The sequence below is a fragment of the Dasypus novemcinctus genome, chromosome 8 (assembly GCF_030445035.2).
Source record: "Dasypus novemcinctus isolate mDasNov1 chromosome 8, mDasNov1.1.hap2, whole genome shotgun sequence".
Classification (NCBI taxonomy): domain Eukaryota; kingdom Metazoa; phylum Chordata; class Mammalia; order Cingulata; family Dasypodidae; genus Dasypus; species Dasypus novemcinctus.
Window position 1 is genome coordinate 86,015,529 of NC_080680.1, and position 22,178 is coordinate 86,037,706.

The 22,178-nt window shown below is 35.5% G+C and overlaps 1 protein-coding gene across 12 annotated transcripts in view; it reads right to left on the bottom strand.

Moving 5' to 3' along the window:
- The window catches only part of NUP214 (nucleoporin 214), a 143,763-nt gene that overhangs the window by 105,267 nt on the left and 16,318 nt on the right, over nucleotides 1–22,178 (bottom strand). For all 12 annotated transcript variants that reach the window (XM_058302202.1, XM_058302207.1, XM_058302210.2 and 9 more), the window contains exons 9-11: nucleotides 21,831–21,897; nucleotides 19,124–19,250; nucleotides 13,819–13,980 (exon numbers count right to left, since the gene is read on the bottom strand). In XM_058302202.1, the coding sequence (XP_058158185.1) occupies nucleotides 13,819–13,980; nucleotides 19,124–19,250; nucleotides 21,831–21,897 (356 nt within the window). The remainder of the gene's footprint in view (nucleotides 1–13,818; nucleotides 13,981–19,123; nucleotides 19,251–21,830; nucleotides 21,898–22,178) is intronic.

Below are 22,178 nucleotides of genomic sequence, written 5' to 3' on the forward strand. Positions count from 1 at the left end.
CCACTGTTATTCAACATTGTACTGAAAATTCTTGCTAAAGCAATTAGACAAGAAAAAGAAATAAAAGGCATTCAGAAGTTAGAAAGAAAGAAGTAAAACTTTCCTTATTTACAGATGATATGATCCTGTACATAAAAAAAAATCTTTAAAAATCCATAACAAAGCTCTAAGATGTATAAATGAATTCAACAAAGTAGGGGTACAAGAGCAACACCCAGAAATCACTAGTGTTTCTATACCCAAGCAATGAACAATTAGAAGAAGAAATCAAGAAAAAAAAATCCATTCACAATAGCAACCAAAAGAATCAAATACATAGGAATAAATCCAGTCAAGGATGTAAATGACTTGTATACATAAAACTACAAAACAATGCCAAAAGAAATCAAAGAAACCCTAAATAAAAGGAAAAGCATTCCATGTTCATGGATTGGAAGACTAAATATTGTTAAGTTGTCAACAGTAGTACCCAAGCAATTTACAGATTTAATGTAATCCCAACCATCTTTGGAAAAATGGAAAACCAATCATCAAATTGATATGGAAGGGCAAGGGGCCCCAAATAGCTAAGGCCATCTTGAAAACAAAGAATGAAGTTCTTCCTGATCTTAAAATTTATTACAAAGCCATAGAAATCAAAACAGCAGGTAGTGGCACAAGGACAAATATATAAATCAAAGGAACTTAACTGAGAGCTCAGAAATAAACCCTCACATGTACGGCCAATTGATTATTGACAAGACAGCAAAGGCCACTCAATTGGGAAAGAACAGTCTCTCCAACAAATGGTGCTGGGAAAACTGGATCTCTATTTACAAAAAAAAAGAGGACCCCTTACCTCACACAAAATACAAAAATCAACATAAAACTTATCAAAAACCTAAATATAAGAGTTAGGACTACCAAACTTCTGGAAGAAAAAGTAGGGCAGCTACTTCAGGACCTTGTGTTAGGCAACGGTTTCTTACACTTTACATCCAAAGCACAAGCAACAACAAAAACAAAACAGGTAAATGACACCTCATCAAAATTAAAAACTTTTGTGCCTCAAAGGTCTTTATCATGAATGTAAAACAGCCTACACAGTAGGATATAATATTTGGAAACCACATGTCCAATGAAGTTTTATTTTTTATTTTTTTAAAGATTTATTTTTTATTTATTTCTCTCCCCTTCCCCACCCAGGCCCTCCCCAGTTGTCTGCTCTCTACGTCCATTCACTGTGTGTTCTTCTGTGTCCACTTGTATTTTTGTTAGAGGCATCGGGAATCTGTGTTTCTTTTTGTTGTGTCATCTTGCTACATCAGCTCTCCGTGTGTGCAGCACCAGTCCTGGGCAGGCTGCACTTTTTTTGTGCTGGGAGGCTCTCCTTACAGGACGCGTTCCTTGTGTGTGGGGCTCCCCTATGTGGGGGACACCCCTGTGTGGCACAGCACTCCTTGCACACACTGCATTGTGCATAGGCCAGCTCATCACACAGGTCAGGTGTGGGAAGCAAAGGCATGTTGTTTCCATGGTAGCAAGTTACTTTCTGACCACTGGGTCATGCTGTCCCTGGAGATGTACGTGTAGGTGGCTAATCTCTCTGGGAAACATAACATTCCAGCAGAACCCAGACTTGATATCTCAAGTAACCTGGGCAACAAGATTTAAGAGTATACTTGTTTCAATAACATAATAGAACATCTTAGGCTTTAGTTACTATCTTATCCACTGTGCACTGTGTTTTCATTAATGAAGTTATGGGAATAGTTAGCTAGAATAGTTGCTGGTTCTCACGGTTGCTTGGGGTATATAAAGAAGCCCCTAATATTAATAAACTTGTCTGATGAGCTTGAGAAATCAATACTCTCAGATCCCTGATCCCAATCTCTCTTTATCTTTCACTCTCGATACCCTTCCGGTCCGTGACTCCGACATCTGGCGCCCAACGTGGGGACCGAAGTAGTGACTGCAGCAGAGATTCTTCCACGACAGTATTGGGAACGCGGAACTGAAAACCTTCCTGAAAGGCTGAGGCGTCCATCAAAGGGTGACTCGAGTCTGAGCACACAGTGGTAAGAATTTTAATTAATCCTGTTTTCCACTAGCATCAGGGTATGGGTATTCAACCAGGACGGCTGGAAGAATATTCACAGGTACTAAAATCTCTTTTAAATACTGTTGGAGTCTCAGTAAAAACTGCTAATTTACTTCAACTTTTTGCTCTAGTACAAAAACACTGTTATTGGTTTCAGCCACAAGGAAAACATCTTTTAAATCTTAAACAGTGGAAACAAGTAATGAAGGCGCCACTTAGAGCATACCAAAAAAGAAAAACTATACCCGTCAGTGTGGGCTTTAGGACAACAAATTGTAGCAGCCTTAGATCCTTTACAGTCTAAAGAAGGAGAGAAAGATGAAATTACTATATTTTCTAAGCCCATACGTAAATTTGAAATGAAAGAAAGTAAATTGGAACAAGAACAGGAACTTGAGGCGAATGGGGAATCATCAGGTTTTTTCCCTCATCCTGATATTAACCCTTTCATCATTAAAAGCTCAGTGAAGTGTCCTAATGAAATATCTTCTGTGTATCCAGTACAACCCTCTGCACCTACTGAATTGCCTTCTGTTACTAAGACTAAATTAGAAATGTTTTCAGATATTGCTGATGCTTTGCCTTATGTTAAACAATTACAATCTGCTTTCCCTGTAACATTACATGTGATACCACCAGATACAAATAATTTGCAAGGGGGTGTCGAGTTTCATCCTGAGCCAATACCTTTTAAACTATTGAAAGATTTAAAACGGGCAAAGATACTAAACAAAGTCCTTGTTAGTGAAATCAGGCTTGTAAGAAAATTCTCTATTAAAGTGTTAACTAAGATAAGGAAACTGTTCTGGCAGCAACTCTGCAAACCCCCTGCTGTCTACATGACAATGTAGCTGTGGGCTAGTGGGGGTTAACAGAGTTAAGCCATGTTTCCATGCTAATTCTGATTGGGCTTATTTAACCAAGATAATAAAATTAGTACAAAATTTTTATCAAGGTTTAAAAAGGAATTTTCAGTTTTAAATCAATTGTTTACTCCTGAATTTCAAGTCTCAGTATAGTCTTACAGAAATATGTGTTAACAGTCTGTCTAAACTGCTAAATTAGAGCTTAACTACATTTATGCTGCTCAAGTTATCTTAATTGATTTCTGATAACTAATAAAAATGTTTCCAAGTACAAGCTTGCATGTTACAGGCAACATGGATTCCAGAAGAAATCTTAATAAGAACTTAAAAACAGCTATACCAAGAAAGTAAGAATTATGAGTTAATTGCAAACTGTATGTTTCTGTTAATGTGTTGTAATTGTTTTGTGTCTGTCTGTTCGTTCAATGTCAGTGTATATTTTGATACCTCCAGATGGTAATATAAATTACTAAATATTTTTTAAAAAGAGCTCTATTCAAATGGCCAAAAATTAAATAAGCGCTTATATTAACACTTAAGTTTAAATGTTAATAAGATTTCTACAATGATAAAAATTTTAAGTCTTGATTAACAAAATTACTATAAGTCTTTTCATAAAAAGTTGTTCTTGCCTAGATTGAAATGAATAGCTTATTTTTCCTCACAGGATAAAATGAAGGATGTAAAACTTAAATGAATATTAAAGATTAAAAGTTTGTGGAAATGCTGACTGAAATTTAATAAGTTTTTTTTAAAAAGTGTGTTTTGTCCTAAAGTAGGATGGCTAATTTTCATGAACTCTTGGAACTAAAATGCATGTAACAAGTTATAGAAAGTATTATGGTAACTTTAAGTAAGGAAATGTGTTCTGTGAAGGTAAAATTTGTCTTAAAATAATTATAGTCTATATGGTTATAAATAATTATAAGAAGTTTAATAAAGCATTGTTTAAATTAAAGTGTTTAAATGGCTAATTCCAAAAAGTCATTATTAAACAAACCTGAATTAATAATAATAATAATAATAATAATAAAAGGTAATTTTATAATGGGAAAATTTGACGGCAGCCAGCCTCCCCCGACAACTTGCTTCTAGGGGACTGTTTCTAATATTGCATGCTACGAAGTCTTTAAAGTGAAGAAAAGTTTATTATTTTAACAAGCTTGTTTAGTGTTGATGGTATTATACATTGTAAGAAGTTTGCCTGGTAACTTACGTATGTGGAATGTATGGAATGTGTTTTTTTATTAAGGAAATAGGAGATGATTTTGTCCTAAGATAAAATGATTAATTAATGGGAAAGAGTAGAGTGTGGAACAAAACCTAGGTGAATACTGAAAATGTAGAAGGTTCGTAGAAAAGAAATTTTTATGATTAAAATTAAATAAAATTTGATGGGTCTATCTATAAAATTTTAAAAGGTTTAGTATCAAGTAGTATACTAATACAAAGTTAAAATTTTGTTCTTTATCAGAGCCTCTCAAATCATTAATCTGTTTTGGTAAAAGTTTCCTGAATAATCAATACACAAAGAAAGTCTGTTTTATCAAAATAGCTTCTTGTGCTTTAACCTCATCATTTCCTCGGTGTTCCAAGAAGGAAAAGTTTTATCTCTTTTAAAAGAACATAACGTTCAAACCTGCTTCCTCAAAATCAAACCTTGAAAAGTAGCCTTTTATTCCAAACTAATTATAAGAGATTTGTTCTTTTACCTTGAAAGAAAAATTAAATAGTTAATTTCATTTAATATAAGTCGAATAGAAGGTGTTTAAAAGTGTTATAAAATGAACAAGTTTTTTCTTTCCTTTAACCCTCTGTTAATTAAAGTTGTATGAGTAAAAGGTTCCTATGAATGCTTAAGAGTGTATAAAGTTACCAATATTTCAGCATAATATTAAAGAGAAGTACAATGTGGTTAATTATGGTTTTAATTATTACAAAAGAGTATGTGTCATAGAAACCTCTTATCATAGATTAAAATAACAACACTGTAGTATGCAGCAATCCCCAACACTGCTAGTTTGTTGCAAGAAGTTAATGTCCAGCTGTGTTGCTATCACTTTGTTTTAAATCTTGCTAAAACTTTCTTTAGTGTCTTCTTAAACAAGTCAAGGCAGCTGCATTCCTCTATTTGTAAAAAACCCAACAATAGACTTTTGCAGTGCTTTTCAGGACTATGTGCATAGCCCAACCATCTTGTACAGTATTTACTGATAATAGTAGTAATGGAAAAGCAGCATACGTTACTTCTCAAAAAGAACAGGTTTGACAAACTCCTTATTCATCTGCGCAATGCACAGAGCTTTCAGCCATCATTAAGGCTTTACAAACGTTTCAAGAGCCCTTGAATATTGTCTCTGACTCCAAATATGTGTGTTTAACTGTAGCTAATATTGAAACAGCTCATATTTTTATTATTAATGAATTATCTCAACTTTTTGCCGACCTTCAAGCTCTCATTCGGCAAAGAAGTCAGCTCATATATATTACTCATATCCGGTCTCATTCTTCCCTTCCTGGTCTTCTAGCTACCCAAAATGCAAGAGCTGATTTATTAGTAGGATGTTTGCAAGATGCTAATAAATATCATGCATTGACTCATATTAATACTAAGGGACTTAAACATAAATTTCCTCAATTTACAAAACATCAAGCTCAAGAAATTATTCGTACCTGTCCCACCTGTGGACCCTTAACTACAGTGCCTTTTCAGGCTGAGACTAATCCCAGAAGCCTGGCTCCTAATCAACTGTGGCAGATGGATGTTACTCACATACCATCATTTGGTAAATTACAATATGTCCATGTTTGTATCGATACTTACTCTCATTTTTTGTGGGCTACTGCACAAAGTGGTGAATGTTTTCATAATATTTGTTCCCATTTGTGGTCTGCTTTTGCTGTGATGCGACGCCCCTTGAAAATTAAAACTGATAATGGCCCTTCTTACACTAGTAAGTCTTTTGCTTCTTTTTGTTCTACATATGCTATTGAGCATATTACTGGTATTCCTTATAATCCTACAGGTCAAGCCATAGTTGAACGCTGCCATCATACCCTAAAAACTATGCTTTTAAAACAGAAAGAGGGAGATGATGGTATTATAACACCAAAAGATCAATTGGCAAAAGCTTTATTTACTTTAAATTTTCTTACTGTTTATAATTCATTGACACCTGTGGAATGTCACTTTGGAAAATGTCAAACATCTACAGTGGATGCAGGAAATGAAGATCAACCAATATTCTGGAAAGGTATTTTAAGCAATGAATGGAAAAAAGGCAGGATTAAAGTACGGGGGTGAGGCTATGCTCTTGCCATTTCAGAAAACGGAGATCAAATTTGGTTACCTGCGAAGACGATAAACCCTGGAATGAAGAGATGGCGTCTCCTGCAACTTCTGATGATGGTGATCGTAAGTAATGAGGAAGCTGCCGGTAATTACACTTATTGGGCCTATATACCTAACCCCCCATTACTTAGAGTGTTAACCTGGAAAGATCCATTCTTTCATATATATCTGAATAAGACCCATATATTCTCTGGACCAACTGATGATCTATTGCCAATTAAACCCTATGAGGAAGGACAAAGAATCTATAATCTCATATTACCATTTGATTATCGACCTTTATGCATTGGTAACCATCCTTCCTGTATGTATGTTAAAAACCAGGCCATAATTATCTTCAAAAATAATAATACTCAGTTTATTGTGACTTTATTTCCCTCTTACAATTTAATCATGACCAAAAATCTTACTTATGCTTGTCTGCAAAAAAACAAAAAAACAAAAAAAACAGTAGGGATAAAGAAGGATGGCAAGAGTGCCATATAGAAAGAGGATATGTCCTTTTTAATGATTCCTATTAGAACAGTGTGGGAAAGTGCCCCTATGGGGAGTCCCACTGAATATAATGACAGATTTACTTGGCATGGTTTAAATAGTAAAGGACAACAAAAAATAATTTTTACTAAAAATAATAGTGTTTGGAAATATAAAGGGAAATGGATCCCTTCTCGATGGTGTAATATTACATCTATACACAAGCAGAAGAATCTGTGGAAAGTTTTTCTAGGAATAGCTCCTACTATAGAATGGGTTAGGAATAATAGTAAGGATCAATATCTGCATTTAAATCAAATTCATCATCTTCAGGTGTGTGTAAGAGATCCTTAGGTTTGTGGTTGAAAAATTAACTATAACCAAGAATGCTCTATTTTATAAAAGTGGGGCCTTGCATACCTGTTTGTCTAAGAACATTTTACAGAATGGAGATTTCATTACAATGGCTCGAAGGCGGCGGGGAGTGTGGATTCCAGTGCAACTGAACCGAATTTGGCAATCGTCACCTGAAAGTCAAGTGCTGTTCCATATGGCTCAAGAAATCCTGAAGCACTCAAAGCAATTTGTGGGACTGATAATAGATGGCATATTAGGACTGATTGGTGTCATTGCAGCTGCTGCTACAGCTACAGTGGCCTTGCATGAGATGGTGCAGACAAAACAATACGTGCATGAATGGCAAAAGAATGCTAGTGACTTATGGCATAGTCAAGAACATATTGATGGAGAATTAAACAGTAGAGTTAATGATTTAGACTCAGCAGTTTTACATCTTAGAGATCAAGTATATAACTTAAATCTACAAAGGGGACTGAAATGTGATTGGAATGAAAGTAACTTTTGTATTACTCCACTTGCTTATAATAATTCTATGTTTGATTGGGAAAAGATTAAAAATCATTTGATAGGTCATAAAGGTAATATGTCATTAGAAATAGAAGAATTACAAAAAAGAATATTAGAAATGTCTCATAATCAAATTGATGTAGCTGATGATAAAGATATCTTTAATGATTTAATTTCTCATTTTAATAAGTTTAATCCAGTAGATTGGTGGAAGTCTCAACATTTTTTATCAGCATTAGGAATAGGATTTTGTGTATTAATCTTGTTGCTCATTGTTGTTGCTTGCCTGGGACGAGAGAAGTCTGTCAAAGACTGCACCATGTTGACGCGATGGGACAAGCTAATAATTTGGTACTTGCTAAAACCCTGATATAGTTCCCCATGGTCAGAGCGCTTGGCTGGTAGTCAATGACGGGTAAGACTCTCAGAGGAGGGCAACCTAAGACAGGCACAGCCACCGTGACTAAAACAAAAAGGGGGAAATGTGGGAAACAAAGGCATGCTGTTTCCATGGTAGCAAGTTACTTTCTGACCACTGGGTCATGCTGTCCCTGGAGATGTACGTGCAGGTGGCTAATCTCTCTGGGAAACATAACATTCCAGCAGAACCCAGACTTGATATCTCAAGTAACCTGGGTAACAAGATTTATGAGTATACTTGTTTCAATAACGTAACAGAACATCTTAGGCTTTAGTTACTATCTTATCCACTGTGCACTGTGTTTTCATTAATGAAGTTATGGGAATAGTTAACTAGAATAGTTGCTGGTTCTCACGGTTGCTTGGGGTATATAAAGAAGCCTCTGATATTAATAAACTTGTCTGATGAGCTTGAGAAATCAATGCTCTCAGATCCCCTGATCCCAATCTCTCTTTATCTTTCATTCCCGATACCCTTTGGGTCCGTGACTCCGACAGTCAGGAGGCCCTGGGTTTGAACCCTGGACCTCCCACATGGTAGGCAGATGTGCTATCCATTGAGCCAAATCCACTTCCCCCAATAAAGATTTAATATACAGACTATATAAAGAAATCCTTCAACTCAGCAACAAGATAAACAACCCAATTAAAAGATGGGCAAAGTTTTGAATAGATGTTAAAAAGATGTTTAACATCATTAGCCACCAGGGCAATGCAAATCAAAATCACAATGAGATACCATTTCACATCCATTAGAATGACTATTTAAAAAAAAATGAAAAAATAACAAGTGTTGTAAAGTATGCAGAGATATAGGAACACTTATTCATTGCTGGTGGCAATGTAAAACGGCACAGCTGCTGTTGAAGACAGTTTGGAATTTCCTCAGAAAGCTATGTATAGAATTACCATGACCCTGAAATCCCACTACTGGATATATATATCCCAAAGAAATGAAAGCAGTGACAGATATTTGCACACCGATATTCACAGCAGCATTATTCACAATTGCCAAAAGATGGAAGCAACCCAAGTGTCCATCCACTAATGAATGGATAAAGAAAATGTGGTATATATACACAATGGAATATTATTCAGTCATAAAAAGGAATGAAGTCCCAATTCATGCAACATGGATGAATCTTGAAAATTCGTTCAATAAAATAAGCCAGGCACAAAAGGACAAATACTGTGTGTAGTAGTTTGGCATTATCAATGAATTCCAAAAAGAAATAATTTGTTTGTAAACTGGCTTTTCCTCTGGGCATATTAGACTGTATCAGATTCAGAGGTTTTACTTTCACTTGATTAAATAATGATTAAGGTTTTGATTGGGCCACATCAGTAGGACGTTGAGTCCCGCCCCCTTGGTTGGGCAGGGAATCAGAGAAATCACACTGCAGAGAAGGGAGGTTGGAGTTTTAATGTTGGAGTTTTTGAGCTGGAGCTCAGGAAGTAAACAGACAGAGAAGCAGATATGGCAAAGGCCCCAGGAAGAGAGACAAGCCATTTGCCTGGTATTTTACAGCTGGCCTTGTGGAGAGAGCAAAGCAGCTGAGCCCAGAGAGAAACTCTTGGCAACCGTTGGCAGCCATCTTGCCCCAACACGTGGCAATAGACTTTAGTGAGGAAAGTAACTTATGCTTTATGGCCTGGTCATGGTAAGCTTCCACCCCAAATACCCTTTGTAAAAGCCAACAGATTTCTGGTATTTTGCATCAGCACCCTTTCGGCTGACTAATACACTGTGTGATCTCACTGATTTGAAGCAAATAGAATAAGTGAACTCTGAGTCAGAATCTAGAATATAGGTTACCAGGGGATAGGGTGCAGATAGGGAATGTGAAGTTAATTAAGGATTAAAATACACAGGGTTCCTATTTGGAATGATGGAAATGTTTTGGTAATGAATGGTGGGGATGGTAGCACAACAGTGAACACAATTAACAGCACTGAAATATATTATGTGAATATGATTAAAAGGGGAAATGTTAAGATTTTATATATGGCAATAGAAAAAAATTTTTTTTTAAAATCCATGGATTTTATTTATTTTTTATACCACACAAACAGTGAAAGCTAAGTTAAACTATGGACTAGAGTTAACAGTACAATTATAAAAACCTGCTATCATCAATTGTAACAAATGTTCCACACCAATACGTGGTATTGATAGTGGAATGATATATAGAATCCTGTATTTTATGCATGATGGTTTTGTAAATCCACAACTTCTCTAATAAGAAAAAAAAAAGTGGCTCAGCTAGTTAAATATAAGAGTGAATACTAAAAAAACTCTTAAAAGAAAACATAGGGAAATATCTTCAAGACCTTGTAGTACACAATTGTTTCTTAGATTTTACACCCAAATTACAAGCAACGAAAGAAAAAATAAATACAACTTTATCAAATTGAAAATTTTCGTTAAGCAAAGGAATTACCAATAAAGTGTAAAGACAACCTACAGAGGGAGATAATACTTGGAAGCCATACATCTCATAAAGGTTTAAAACCCAGAATATAAAAAGAATGCCTACAACTCAACATCAAATACACAAACAACCCAATTGAAAAATGAACTGAGGATATGAATAGACAATTCTCCAAAAATATACAAATGACCAATAAGCATATGAAAAGATGCTCAATTTTGTGTCATCTATGTATCTTTTAAAAATAAATTTTAAAAATATTTTTTTAAAAAAGATGCTCAACGTCATTAGCCATTAGAGAAATACAAATCAAAACAACAAGATACCACCTTACATCCACTAGGATTATTATTATTTCTAGTGGAAAAAAACCCAGACAATAACAAGTGTTGGCAAGGATGTGGAGAAAGAGGAACCCTCAAAATTCTTCATGGGAATGTAAAATGGTACAGCTATTGTTGAAAATAGTTTGGTGGTTCCTCAGAAAGTTAAACAAAAAATTACCCTATTATCCTACAATTCCATCTCTAGGTATTTATCCAAAAAATGGAAAGCAGGGATTCAAACAGATACTTGCACACCAAAGCTCACAGAAGCATTATTCACAATAGACAGAAGGTGAAAGCAAGTCAAAGTTCATCACAAATGAATTGAGAAACAAAATGTGGTATAGCCATACATGGAATATTATTCAGGCATAAAAAGAAATGAAGTGCTGATACATGCTACAACATGGTTGAAATGTGAAAACATGTTGAGTGAAATAAGGCAGATGAAAAAGGATTTCTCTGCTATAAAATGCTTAAAATAAGCAAATTTACAAAGACAGAAAGAAGAATATTAGTTACTGAGAATGGGGAGTGAGGGAATGAGAAGTTATTTCTTAACAGGCATAAGTTTCTGTTTTGTAAGATGAAAATGTTCTGCAAATAGTGGTGAAAGTTACACAATATTGTCAATGCACTTAATGTCAGAGAATTGTACACTTAAAATATTTAAAATGATTTTTCTTTAAATTTTAACAGAAAAGTAGGAGGAGGGACCAATGGAAGAAAATACACCAAAGGCTAGTTTTCAAGCATTTTGAATTGCAAACATATTCTCTAAGTTAAATAAGTAACTAAATAAACAAGAAAGGAATATTTCTGAGTCAATATATTTTCTGTTTATATTAATTAGAGTCTTAATTCTTGTAAATTGGCTGAGAGCACACAGTTTATCTTCCTGGAAGACAGTATGTCTATAGTAGTGAAAAATACTTAGGATACAAATAGGCAAATACCACTTCATGAAAATATAGACCTAAAGAAACTGTCACTTTTATGAAAGTATAATAGAGGAAATCCATTCTCTTAAGGAGATACATCTTATTATCTCTTGGTAATTTTAAAGCCAGCAACTACCTTCCTTAAAGCCAGAGATAAAAATATTAGTTACTTCCATGCACATTAGGTAGATCAACTTAAAAAACAGATACTAGACCTAAAGAAACCATAGGTATTTTTTCACTGAGAAATACCTAATATTTTGAAAATGATTGTACCACTGCTTCTCTTGATCATTCAATACAGCATCCTTGAAGCTACAGAGTGGAAATGAATGGAACCATCTTTATATGCCAATGTCTTCTGAACCCATTACCAAGGCTTTAGCTAGACTGCAAGCTGACAGAACAGACCTTCTCGTCCTTCCATGGCTGTTTTCCACCCATCTGAACATGGCTGTTAACTCTTGAATAGCCAAGAGGGATGAAGGGATTTTCTCTAGGAAATGCAAAAGTAAATCTGGTGTCTGGATTCAGGGGTTTAATGGGCTAATAACAAAGTCCCTCACATGGACCTGTACTCAGAAACAAACTTCACCTTATGGTCTCCCGGTTATACAGGGTGCAAAGCCAGTTACAGACAGACCAGGCCACTGCATATGGATAGTTCATGGTACTCAAGACCACTTAAGGAAGGTGGTGGTGGGAAGAAAACACCAACTCAAAGAACACACACCGTAGATAATGTGATATCCTAATAAAACAACACTGATAGAATATATGCAAGCCAGACAGTATATTACTTGGAGCTACCCTGCCAACTGGTAGGAGACCAAGTAGCTAAGCGGCTTGATTTATAATATACAACTCACTCTGCATGGGGAAGGAGCAAGAAAATACACCTTAAGTACTGCCAACCTTTTCAAACCCAACTTGTCAACCTATTTTTCTTTAGATATGGAATTGATTACACTCTGGACTTTTTTAGCCATACCAGAAGAGAAAAACCTTATTAGTTACATATGTGAATATATATATATATATAGATAGATAGATAGATAGATATAGATATAGATAAAGATATATAGATATTCATAGAGTTCAAAAAGAGAAATATTTGTGTACTTCCAAAATATGAAACACATGAAATGCTCTTGGAAAGATTTTATATTTTCTTCTCACATGTGATAAACATCACTGTGAATATTTTTGAAAATACTGATGAGTATTTACAAGTGTGCATAAAGAAATATGTACCAAAATGTTGACTGTGATTGTTGCCTGACAAATGTGTTAAGTGATTTTGTAAAGTCTCATTTTTCTCCAATAAAGATGGATTATTTTATTTTTTTCAAAAAGGAGGCAAAAACAAATCTAAAGAATTTCGAAGTATAGATAAAAAATAAAACCCCCATGTTCCTTATACCTAGAAATAACCACTGTTCAGATTTCAATAACCATCTTTCAAGTCATTTTTCTATGTGTATATATATTTAAAATAAGAAAAGCAGTCACACAGTATAGTGTTTTCTTTATAATATATTCCGCTCACTTTCCTTATTAATAAATATAACATTTTAAATAGTTACATGGCATTTCACTGTATACATCAGGTGCCTTATATATAAATATCTAGTAAATACATTTTTATAACTTTTTAAATAGTTACATAGCATTTTACTATAATCATGTATTATATGCACTGTATGTATAAATGTATACAATCATTTATTTAACCAATCCCCAATAATTAAACACAGTGTCTTTAGGATTCAGATTATATAATATAAGTTCTTAAAATAGGGCATCATTGGTAAATAAGATGATGAAACTACTTGGCTGTTCCTCCTTTTTCTCTAAAATAAAGTAAGAGAATAAATTTTGGTGATGAGGAAAAGAAAATCTATGTATGTATATTCAAGGAAAAGATTATGGCATGACTTATTAATATAGATAGGTCAGATAATGATTAGATTATACGTTCTTACAGAGTTTTTATCCTTAAGAATACTCCTGTACAAGCCAATAATATTTCCTTTCTGTCAAAGCAGAGAGCCACGTACCTGACGACTTGGGTTGTCGCTCCCCTTCTAATGTGAGCTGCTCTGGTGTCTTGATGAGGGACCTAATCCCAGGATTTTGATTGATCATATAAAATGGACAAAGTACACCATCTGTTGAAAGTAACATAAGAACTGGAGCAGGAGGAAGAGTCTTTTCATCACCTGTTCAAAAAGAAAAAAATATTATAAAGTGCAAGAGCCAAGCCTGGTCCTGGGAGGGAAAGACCACTCTAAACACAAGAAGGGGCTTGATGCAATCATCTCAATAGCAGCTTATGCCAGTTTGTTCTGATTCAGATCTGAACAGCCTTTTATGCAACAGTATTTAAAGACAGAGACTGTCATTTTCAGATGGCCACCATCCTGCTATGCCCTGCATGGAAATTGTTTCAATCCTGTGGTGGTCTTACTTTTCCAAAGCTCCCTCAGTTGTTGTTTTTTTTTAATATCTATTTTTCATTAGAGAAGTTGTGAACTTATAAAATAATCATGCACAATGTGCAGAATTTGGGAAGCGGACTTGACCCAGTGGTTAGGGCCTACCCTACCACATGGTCCGCCTACCACATGGGAGGTCCGCAGTTCAAACCCTGGGCCTCCTTGACCCATGTGGAGCTGGCCCATGCACAATGCTAATGTGCGCAAAGAGTGCCGTGCCATGCAGGGGTGTCCCCCCGTAGGGGAGCCCCATGCGCAAGCCCCGAAAGGAGAGCTGCCCAGTGCGAAAGAAAGTGCAGCCTGCCCAGGAATTGCGCCACACAAACAGAGAGCTGACACAGCAAGATGACGCAACAAAAAGAAACACAGATTCCTGTGCCACTGACAACAACAGAAGTGGACAAAGAACATGCAGCAAATAGAACAGACAACTGGGGGGGAGAGGGGAGAGAAATAAATAAATAAATAAATCTTAAAAAAAAAAAAGTGCAGAATTCCCATTCAATACCCCTCCACCAAAGTGGTATATTTGTTACATATTATGAGAGAACATAAACAGACTACTGCCATTAACTATGGTCTGTAGTGTACATGTGGTATATTTTTTCCATACTCTCCTATTATTAACACAGTACCTTCTTTTATATTGATGCAAAAGTATTACAATATTGCTATTAACTATAGTCCATAAGTTACATTAATTGTATTTTTCCCCACGCATCTCCATATTATTACCCTGTAATAATGATATACATTTGTTCTAGTTCAAAAAACATTCTTACATTCGTATTATTTATTAACTACAATCCTCCTCCACCTTCAAGTTTACTGTGTTATTCAGTCTCTAGATTATTCTCTAGCTTTCTTTCAATTGACATTTACATCCCTAGACTACCCCTTTCAGCTACAATCCCATTAAGAGCTAGGTTCAGAATTACCCTGACCAAGACAGGACTCTCTAGGGAGTGCTTAATTTACTAGAGAAGTGACAGATTAGACTCTTTGGAAAGCAAACAGCAGAACAAAGAAAAACGGGTCAAGCTACTTTATATTGACTCAAAGTTGAATCATAATGTTTTGACCCAAACATGAACTATGGCGATGGGAACAGACCATGCATAAGGTAAGGTAAATTGGAAATATGGAATGAAACTGCTTAAGAACTATCACACAAAAATGTAATATTCAATTAAAATATATATATACAATTCATGTAAAGATTACTTCACTCCTCTGACACTGAATTTTAAGAGCACAGAGAGAGAACACCATTTTTCTGCAGATTCCTGAGTAAGGAAATAAAGAGTTTTGATATAATCTGACTTTAAATAAATTTGACTTAAAACGAACACCACAGCATGGTAAGAAACACCATAAGCAAAGTCAAAAGACAAATTATAAACTTGGAGAAAATATCTGCAATATATATCTCAAATAAAGGACAAAGAAAAGACAAAGTGAAAAGACAACCAACTGAAAGGGAGAAAATTGGAAACCATGAGTAACAGTTCGGCATTACCAATGAATTCCAGAAAGAAACACTGGATTATGTTTGTAGACTGGTCTTTTCCTATGGGCATATTAGAGTGTACTGGATTCAGAGGTTTTACTTTTACTTGATTAAATAATGATTAAGGCTTTGATTGGGCCACATCAATAGGATTTGAGTTTCCACCCCTTGGTGGGTGGGAACTCACAGAGAATCCACACCACAGAGAAGGTAGGTTGGAGTTTTTGAGTCGGAGCCTGGGAAGTGAACACATAGAAGAACACAGAGGAATAAAGATGGCTCCTTAGACATGTCAGAAGCCCGGGGGAGAGAGATAGACCTGTTCACTGTATAGTCTACAGCTGGCCTTGTGGAGAGCACAGAAGCTGAGCCTGGAGAGAAACACACCTTGGGAAGAGAGGACACAGGAAACCTGAACTCTTTCTTGGCAGACCTTAGCAGCCATCTTGCCCCAACACATGGCAAAAGACTTTGGTAAGGGAGGTATAACTTACACTTTATGGCCTGTTTACTGTAAGCTTCTACCCTAAATAAATATCCTTTATAAAAACTAACTGATTTCTGGTATTTTTCATCAGCATTGGCTGACTAATACACCATGTATCTGGTAAGTATTTAATACCTAGAATACATAAAGAACTCCTACGAAACAACAACAAAAAGACAAAATCTAATTAAAAAATGGGCCAAGGATTTAAAAAGATATCAGCATATAAAAGATGCTCAACATCATTAGCCATGAATGAAATTCAAACTAAAATTGCGAGATACTACTGCAAACCCACTAGGATGACTATTATTGAAAAAACAGAAAATAACAAGTGTTGGTAGAGAAATAGGAAGCCTTGTATACTGTGTGTGTATGCTTTTTCTGCAAAAAAAAGTAAAGGAGGGATAAACCAGAAACTAATCAAAACAATTAAACTAATTAAATACCTATGGTGAGGGGAGGATTAGAATGGGGAAGGATAGGGATGGGATGGGAACTTCTTGGAGTGCACATTTCCATAGTTTTGACTTTTAACCACGTATAAACATTTTACACATTGAAAAATTAAAAGTCAAAGATTTTAAAAAAACACTACTAGATGTGGAACTGATAACAAACCACACAGGGGGAAAAAAAGTAACTTTAGCACACAATATGCTGGTGGGATACATTCTAGCACAAAAAGAACTGCAAAGAAATCTTGACTTTTACGTATTATGTTGTTTTGTTGGCAGTGGTATTTATGTCATAATTCTGTTTCACCGGATACAGAAAATCAGGAGATACATGATATTATGGAAACGAGTTTTCACTCTGGGAGAAAGGGAAAAATGTTTCAAAGTTATCTGACTTTTAAATGATGGTAGAATTTTTTTGCTTCCCTTTTATTTTTCCTTGCATTTATGTATAATAAACCTCTTTCCACAAAATGATCAGATGGTTAACAGTGAAAAGATACTTTAAAAAGTAGTAAGAACAGAATTGGTACAGTTAAAAATAAATAAATTACTGAAACTGAAGGCCTGAGTAATGAAGAATACATTGTTGCTAAAATAAAGCTTTAAATCTGGCTCCAAGTTTCTTTGGGAAAGCAAAGTAAAAAGAGAAATAATAGGTTTCATAATTCTCATTTTTAGAAAGTGCCAGTGGTTTCAAGGGAAGCAAAGTTTTTCCAAACACCAAATTTCAAAAGAAATTTATCTAAGAAACTCTTGATAACAGGTATTTATTTCATTGAAAACATTTCTATAGCTTAAGTAGCACATACAATATACAGATTCTGATTCTTTTAATATACTTCAATAAAACCCAAGACATAATATTGAAATGCAACTTAATGAAGCAATTTTGATGGAAATACCTTATGTAGTAATAACAAAAAAATTATATATTTTATATACTTGTTGCATGTGAACTAATTATCTAAGTATAACAATAAAGATAAATGAGTAAGGTATTAAAGTATTAAAACACAAATTAGAAGTTAAGTACTCTGAAACATTTGTAGGGGCCATCTAACTTATTCATTCACAAAACATGGGATGCAAATCACCATCAGAAATATCAGGTTTATGTTAAAAACAAAGATTCATGGAGTCCACTCCCAAAGTACTGAGTCTGAATCTCTGGTATCCAGGAATCTGCATTCTTAATAAACTACACGATTCTATAGAATAATAAAGAGTGAGAATCACTGCTCTAATAGTATGGCTATAATTTTTATTTTCTTCTTTGAGTTAAGAAATACATTTTTATGTATGGTAGGGGCTGAGAGCAGAGAGGTGAAATGGAGAGAGACCCTGCCCTGGAGGATAAGAGTCTAATAGGGAGAGAGACAGACAAGAAAACTTGTCATTTTAGTGCTTAATGGTTAGGTGGAAGATACAATAAAAGCACGAAAATAACTCTCTCAGGAGAAGCGGCTGTGGCTCAATCGACTGGGTTCCTGTCTACCATATGAGAGGCCCTGGGTTTGCATCCCAGGGCCTCCTTGTGAAGGCAAGCTGGCCTTCACCCACAGAGAGCTGATGGCCCGCACCCATGGAAAGCTGGTGCAGCAAGATGACGCAACAAAGGGAGACAAGCAGACACAGAAGAAAGCACAGCGAATGGACACAGAGAGCAGACAGCAAGCAAGCCACAAGGGGTGGGGAATAAATAATATAATAAATAAATCTTAAAAAAAAAAAAAAAGAAAACTCAGGCTTGGTGGTTCAGGGTTGATATCTTTATACTTATCTATATTTTTTTCAAATATACTGAATTAAAAATATACTGCTCCACAATAATGGGGAAGGAAATCTCATCTGATGGATGGACAGAGATGGGTACATAATAAAGCAAATATATTAAAATATTATTGTTAGAATCTAGCATATAGGTATCCAGGGTATAATTCTTTCCATTTTTTTTCCATTTCACAATAAAATGCTGGGGCATAGGGAACTCATCTGAATCTTTAGAGTTCAAAGATTTGTCTCTAGATCATTGATTCTCAATTCCAGGTTAAGGCATGTGTGGTTTAAAAAGTCCCTGCTCCCATTTTCGGGTGTTATCTTTTCTGCCTAAGAACATGTTCTATATATCAATCATATTCTAAAGCTGTGTACCACACGCATGTGAGTGTGCACACACACATAAAAGTGGGTGCCTACACTTGGTCTCTTCAATTGTATCCATACAAATAAGTTTAGTGTTATCACAATATACTTTATAGTTCAAGTAGAAGTGCAAATAGAAGTGTGCAGAAGTTAAAGGGGTCCCGAAGGTAGACTCTATCATAAACATATATAACTGGCTTTTCAATATCAACCAGCATTAGAAAGATATTTCTAATATTTCTGCATGAAACATCAGGCTACACTTACTGATGGCAATTTCCATTTGGTTAGTATAATCTATGGCAACTCCCATGGGCAAGGAGTCATCACTCTTATCCGTCACAGGAAGTTCAGCTCGGCTAGAATCCTCCAGTAGCCAAGACTCCCAATTAATCTGAAAAAAAGAAGGAAATGCTATGTTGACTAGAATTTTACATTGGTTCCTCCTAGCATCATTCAAATAGATGAGAAGAAAAAAGAAGACTTACTTTGTTAGGAGTTGGGAGTTGACTGTAAGGCTCTGCAATCTGGGAAAATGGTTTAAAAGCCCTAAGTATTCCAGCAAGTGAAAGGTCAATGTTCCAAACTAGCCCGTCTATCTGTTTTTAATGTATCAAGTCCCTGCCTTGTAAATAAACAATCACCATAGTGAACACCTGTTGAGGTACCACCTTACCATAGCTAGGGTATATTCCTGACCAAAGAGGGCAAATCCAAGAGCCGCACTAAGCCCAGTCAACACCTGCCCTTAGAAATCTTGGACTGGAAGCAAAAACTCCAGTTGATCTCTGCTGGAGACCTGAACAGAGAAGCCTATAAAGTTAGACCGGATGCCCTGTGTTAACTCATCCTCCGAAATAGAACATAACCTTAGTTCTTGTCTTTCTAGTTACTGGTGTCAGTTCCTTAGCCTGGTCAGTCTTCCTGGCCCAGCATTCCTTGAAAAGTCTCTAGATCTTTTCAATAAACTCTGCTGTTACTTGGCTTTTCTGGGTGGGCTCTAGTCTTCCAACAAATGATTCCTGATCTTTAAAAAAATCAGTAACATTTTATATAAGTTTAAGTGTTGACTATAACTGGGTAGCATGAAAACAAAGGGGAATAATACTCAGTAAGTAACAGATGACAACAAAAAGCTGCCAGGCAAAGGAATATAAATTATACCACACAACTTAGTTATGCAGTGAATAACATTCATGTATTCACAATAATATAATAAAACTTATTTTCAACTTTTAAAAACAATACTTATACAAAACAAATAAGACTTAATAATGGTTATGGAACAGACTGTAAACAGCATCAATTTTGATACTGGGAAAGAAAAGACCTAGATGACAATAGTTGGAAGGCAGGAGTGGGGGAGGAGATATGCTAAAGGAAAGGGTGAAGGTGCTAAGACACTCCTCTCACAAAGTAGAAGATCAAGAGATATGTACATGGTGATTCCACAATAAATAAAGTTATAAAATAAAAAAATTTTAAAAAACTAAAGTTAAAAGTAACCAACAGAAAAATTAAAACAGTGCTATAACTGAGAGAGAAGAGAGAGAATTTGGGGACATATGTGAGCCAAATCCTCATTTACCTTAACAATCAATAAGGTCTAAAATTAATCATCAATAACTAGTAAAAAAGATATTATTTAAGGATAAGGAGGTACCATTAAAAGAAAACATTTACAAGTTAAAAATAGTCTCCACTACAGAACAGAACAGGAACAGGAAGGGGTGGGACAGGAATGACTCTTCATTTGTAAGCCCTTCTGCACTATTTGATTTTTAAAGCATATACTGAAATTACGTTAAAAAGAAAACATTGATAAAAGTAAAAAAAAGTATATTTTTAACGTGTGACTACATAAAATATTTGTGCTATTAAGAAACTGTTGGGAAGCAGATGTGGCTCAAGCAACTGGGCTTCTGCCTACCACATGGGAGGTCCTGGGTTCAGTTCCTGGTGCCTCCTGGAGAAGGCGAGCTGGCGCAACGGGCAGGCGCGGCGAGCTGACGCAATAAGATGATGCAACAAAGAGACACAAAGAGGAAAGACAATGAGAGACACAACAAACCAGGGAGCTGAGGTGGCTCAAGCAATTGAGCGCCTCTCTCCCACACGGGAGGGCCCAGGTTTGGTTACCAGTGCCTCCTAAAGAGAAGATGAGCTGATACAGAGAGCACACAGCAAATGGACATAGAGAGCAGACAGTGACCTCAAACAACAAGGTGGGGGGGGGGAGGGTGGCAAAATAAACACATAAAATAAATCTTTAAAAATATATATATATAACTGAAGTCAATCCAAGATAGGTATTCCTAGAGCAGCATATCAGACTGCTGAACTCTGGCCTATGTTCCAAAAGAGGTCCACCCCAGACACTATGAAAGTCACTTACAGTGGGCCACCCTGCCACCAAAAATGGTGGATAAATGTTGAAAGGTTGAAGAAGTTCTAGTATTTGTGTAAGGAAAGTCCTTATTTCTTATTTCCAATAGTGTACAAAACATTTTTAAACTCAAGAGAGTTTTAAAAAAAGAAATGTTTTCCCTTTCATCTCATCTTCCCCGTAGTCTCTCTGCATAATCTATAAATGGATGGCATACGATGACTACCTGAGCCTATCTCTTCATTGAAAAGAGGACAAAGTAAAGTGTTTATGTGCAGAGGTGCATTTTTCTTTCTAATGGTTTTCAAACTCAAATTATTTCTGATTAGTCGCAATTTGCTCCTATCTGCAGGTCTGTCTTCCATAATCAAGGGTAGATTATAGTTAATGCTATGGAAGAGGCAGATTCAAGTTTATAGGTACTTTGTCATTTAAGCTTTGTTCTCATCTAGAAATTCATTAAAAGGGATATGGAAAGAAAAAAAGGGGGGAGGGGATGTGAACTTCATTTAAATCTTAATCACACAGTTAATTTCCTCCAAAATCTTCTTAAGTTTCACATTCAAGTGACAAAAGGGGAAATTTTACCTGATCACTTTGTCGAGCAAGAATACTAACTTCTGTTGACGCTGCAGATGCTGCCAGCACTAAATCCCTTCAAAGAATAAAACCAGAAGACCATTAAATTCAAACACAGCAACAGTTACAACTTGATTTGGGTCTTTGGTAATATCTATGACAATATTCTCCAGATGTCAAGAAGGTTAGGTTTTCTAAATGGTGGAAGAAAAGCAGGAAAATTTTAGATGTAAAGCTTAACTTTTTTAGTTCATGTGACAAAACACTGGAGAATGAGCTAACTGCCTATCCACTTAAAGACAAAGGAAAGACAGAATCCACAATAAATACACCATTGTATAAGTAGAATAATCTAGT